At 71.3% G+C, this 2,862-nt stretch overlaps 1 protein-coding gene across 1 annotated transcript in view; it reads right to left on the bottom strand.

Moving 5' to 3' along the window:
• TMEM132A (transmembrane protein 132A) overlaps positions 1 to 2,862 on the bottom strand; it is a 5,085-nt gene that overhangs the window by 1,683 nt on the left and 540 nt on the right. Inside the window, exons 2-6 of the mRNA XM_010564353.1 lie at positions 1,824 to 2,038; positions 1,441 to 1,749; positions 962 to 1,344; positions 721 to 870; positions 27 to 219 (exon numbers count right to left, since the gene is read on the bottom strand). Coding sequence (XP_010562655.1) covers positions 27 to 219; positions 721 to 870; positions 962 to 1,344; positions 1,441 to 1,749; positions 1,824 to 2,038 — 1,250 coding nt within the window. The remainder of the gene's footprint in view (positions 1 to 26; positions 220 to 720; positions 871 to 961; positions 1,345 to 1,440; positions 1,750 to 1,823; positions 2,039 to 2,862) is intronic.

Here is a 2,862-nt window from a genome sequence, read left to right as displayed (position 1 = left end):
GGGGGCCGGGCTGGGGGGGCACCCACCTGCACCAGGGGGATGAGGGCACGGACGTCCCGCTCCGACACCTGGATCTCCCACACCAGTTTGTCCTTCTGGGCCTCGGGGTCCTGGCCGGGGTACTCCACCTGCCAGGTGAGGGGCCGCGCCGGCGCCAGCCCCCCTGTCCCATTCTCCACCGCCAGGTCCAGGTGCAGGAATGCGGCGGAGTCGGCTGCCCTGCATCACCGCACGGGGGTCAGGGATGCCCCGTGTCCCCCAGTCCCCCCACTGGGCCATACTGGGATGGGAGCAGTGCAACACACAGGTTCCCTTGCTCTGACTGGGCCATACTGGGATGGGAGCAGCGCAATGCACAGGTCCCCTTGGGCCATACTGGGATGGGAGCGGTGCAACACACAGGTCCCCCTGCGCCAACTGGGTCATACTGGGCTGGCAGCAGTGTCATGCACAGGTCCCCTTTACTTTGACTGGGCCATACTGGGCTGGCAGCAGTGTCATGCACAGGTCCCCTTTACTTTGACTGGGCCATACTGGGAGGGGAGCGGCGCAAAACACAGGTCCCCCTGCGCCAACTGAGTCATACTGGGATGGGGACAGTGTCATGCACAGGTTGCTTTTACTGTGACTGGGCACCACTGGGCTGCACTGGGCCCCCATGCAGAAGCCCCCTCCCACAGCGGGGGTCCCCAGGAGCCGGGGTGCCGTGCCGTTCCCTACCTCCAGCCGCCGCGAGAGTCCCCGCTCCGCCGGCACGTCACCACGGCCGTCGAGTGCTTGGGGCCCCGGGTGCGCTCCAGCTGGGCAGTCCAGGCGGTGGGGGCCCCGGGGCGGGCAGCCACCACCTGCAGCCCCTTCTTCGCCTTGATCCTGCCGGCGGATCCCCATCACACAACGTCCCCCTCCCGGCACGTGCCACCCTCCGCGGGGGTCCCCTGCCTGCCCAAGGCGGGGGTCTCACCGAAGCGTCAGTTGGTCGGCGGTGAAGTTGTGCCGCAGGGCGAGGGTGGCGGTGAAGCGCTGACCCGGGCGAAGCGTGGCGTCGGGCACCCGCAACAGCACCTTGTCATCCAGCCGGACCTCCTGCCGTCGCGCCGGCTCGGCCGCCCGTAGCTCCAGTGAGCCCAGGTACCACGGTGCTTCCCCGCCACGGCTCCGTTCCCGGCCCCCAGCACGGCCGCACTCCCCCGGTCCCACCACGCCGTAGTGCAGCTCGGCGGACTCGGGGGTCTCGGGGCGCCCGGGGGATTCGGCTGCCCGGCGGCGGCTGCGTGGGGCAGGGGATGCCGGAGAGAACCAGCGCGGGGGGATCTCCAGCTCCACCACGCAGACGCCCAGGGGTGCCTGGAGGGGAGAGTGGGACCCTGGCTCAGGGTGGGGGGGCCGAGCAGGGCAGCCCCCCCCCGGCAGAAGCTTTGGCCCCTGGTGGGTGACACTGACCTGCAGGCGGCACGTCCCACGGGCCACCCGGCCACGGTGGTGTGCGTGGAGGGCAACGCAGGGCAGGTCCCGCTCCCTGGGGTGGTCCCGCTCCCTGGGGTGGTCCCGCTCCCCGGGGTGGTCCCACTCCCCAGGGTGATCCCACTCCCCGGGGTGGTCCCGCTGCCCGGGCAGCCAGTCGGGACCTTGCAGATGGAAGAGGACGCGGGCGAAGGGCTCGGCCGGGGACACGGCGCTCTCAAGGGACACGGCACGGATGGCCCAAGCTGCCGAGCCGTCCCTTCCCGGGGGACTCTCCGTGGGCACCTCCTGCAAAGGGACAAGGATGGCGGCAAGGGGGACAGGCTGCCCCGGGGCAGCGGGGACGGTGGGGGCCATTTTACCTGCCGGGTGCTGAAGGGTGGGTAGGTGGCCTGGACGAGGGGCTGCGTGGCGGAGCTGTGCCGCAGCAGCAGGTAGGTCTCGGTGCGGGCATGCAGGGAGGTGTTGGCGGGCAGGTCCTGGTCTGCCCGCTGCAGCCGGTAGTACTCGGGCACGCCAAGCAGCTCCAGATCCGCCGGCAGGTACACGGGATCTGGGGGGTCCCCGTCACCCGTGGCTGCGAGGACAGGGACTGTGTCACCGGCCTCAGGGGCCACGGAGGGAAAGGGCTGCCCTGGGGTGGCAAGCGGGGGGGGAGCCTCCGTGCCCACTTCCACGTCTGAGGCTGCACCGCGAGAAGAAATCCGGCTTCGGCACTGCCGCGGCACCGCACAGCCCCCCACGCGGCCATCCCAGTCCCCTTGGGGACAGGGTCACCCCGTGTCTCCCAGAGGTTGTCCCTCATGTGATGCTGCACCGTCGTGGCCCCCCCCCGGGAGCGGGTGCCGGAGGGCGGCGTGGCACCCCACTGGTGCTGGGGTCAGCGTTGGGGGGGGGGTCAGCGTGGTTCCCCCAGGCCTGGCTGCTCCCCGTTAACGAAGCGGCGCTCGTCAGGCTGCCCCGCTCTGCCAGCGGCGTGGGGATCCGCTCCCCCGGTGGGGAGAGGGACGGAGCCGGGTCCCTCAGGGTGGGATCCAGGATCAGGGGCTCCGGATCCCACGGATCCCCGTGCGCACGGAACAGATCCCACCGGGATACCCGGGTAGGGGACGTTACCCACGGGCCCGGGGACAGATCCCACCCGATCCACAGCTCCGCGGGCAGATGGCGGGGGATCGGGGCAGCGGGAGAGAGGAGCGAGGCAGATCACGGCTTCCCGTGGGCCGTGGGGAAGCGGATCCCCTCGGACCGCAGGGATCCCGAGCGGATGGGGAGGAGATTCCCGCCCCCCCCGCCCCCCGGGATCACAAGGGATCCCACGTTCCTTGGGGGATCCCCTCGGGATCGCGGGGGATCGAGGGAGCGGATCCCGGCGATCCCCAATGCCTGGCGGGGGGGGGG

Source organism: Haliaeetus leucocephalus, unplaced genomic scaffold (assembly GCF_000737465.1).
Source record: "Haliaeetus leucocephalus isolate CR32 unplaced genomic scaffold, Haliaeetus_leucocephalus-4.0 Scaffold177, whole genome shotgun sequence".
NCBI lineage: Eukaryota > Metazoa > Chordata > Aves > Accipitriformes > Accipitridae > Haliaeetus > Haliaeetus leucocephalus.
The sequence above is the reverse complement of the archived record's forward strand: the minus strand, read 5'-3'. Positions and strand labels throughout refer to the sequence as shown.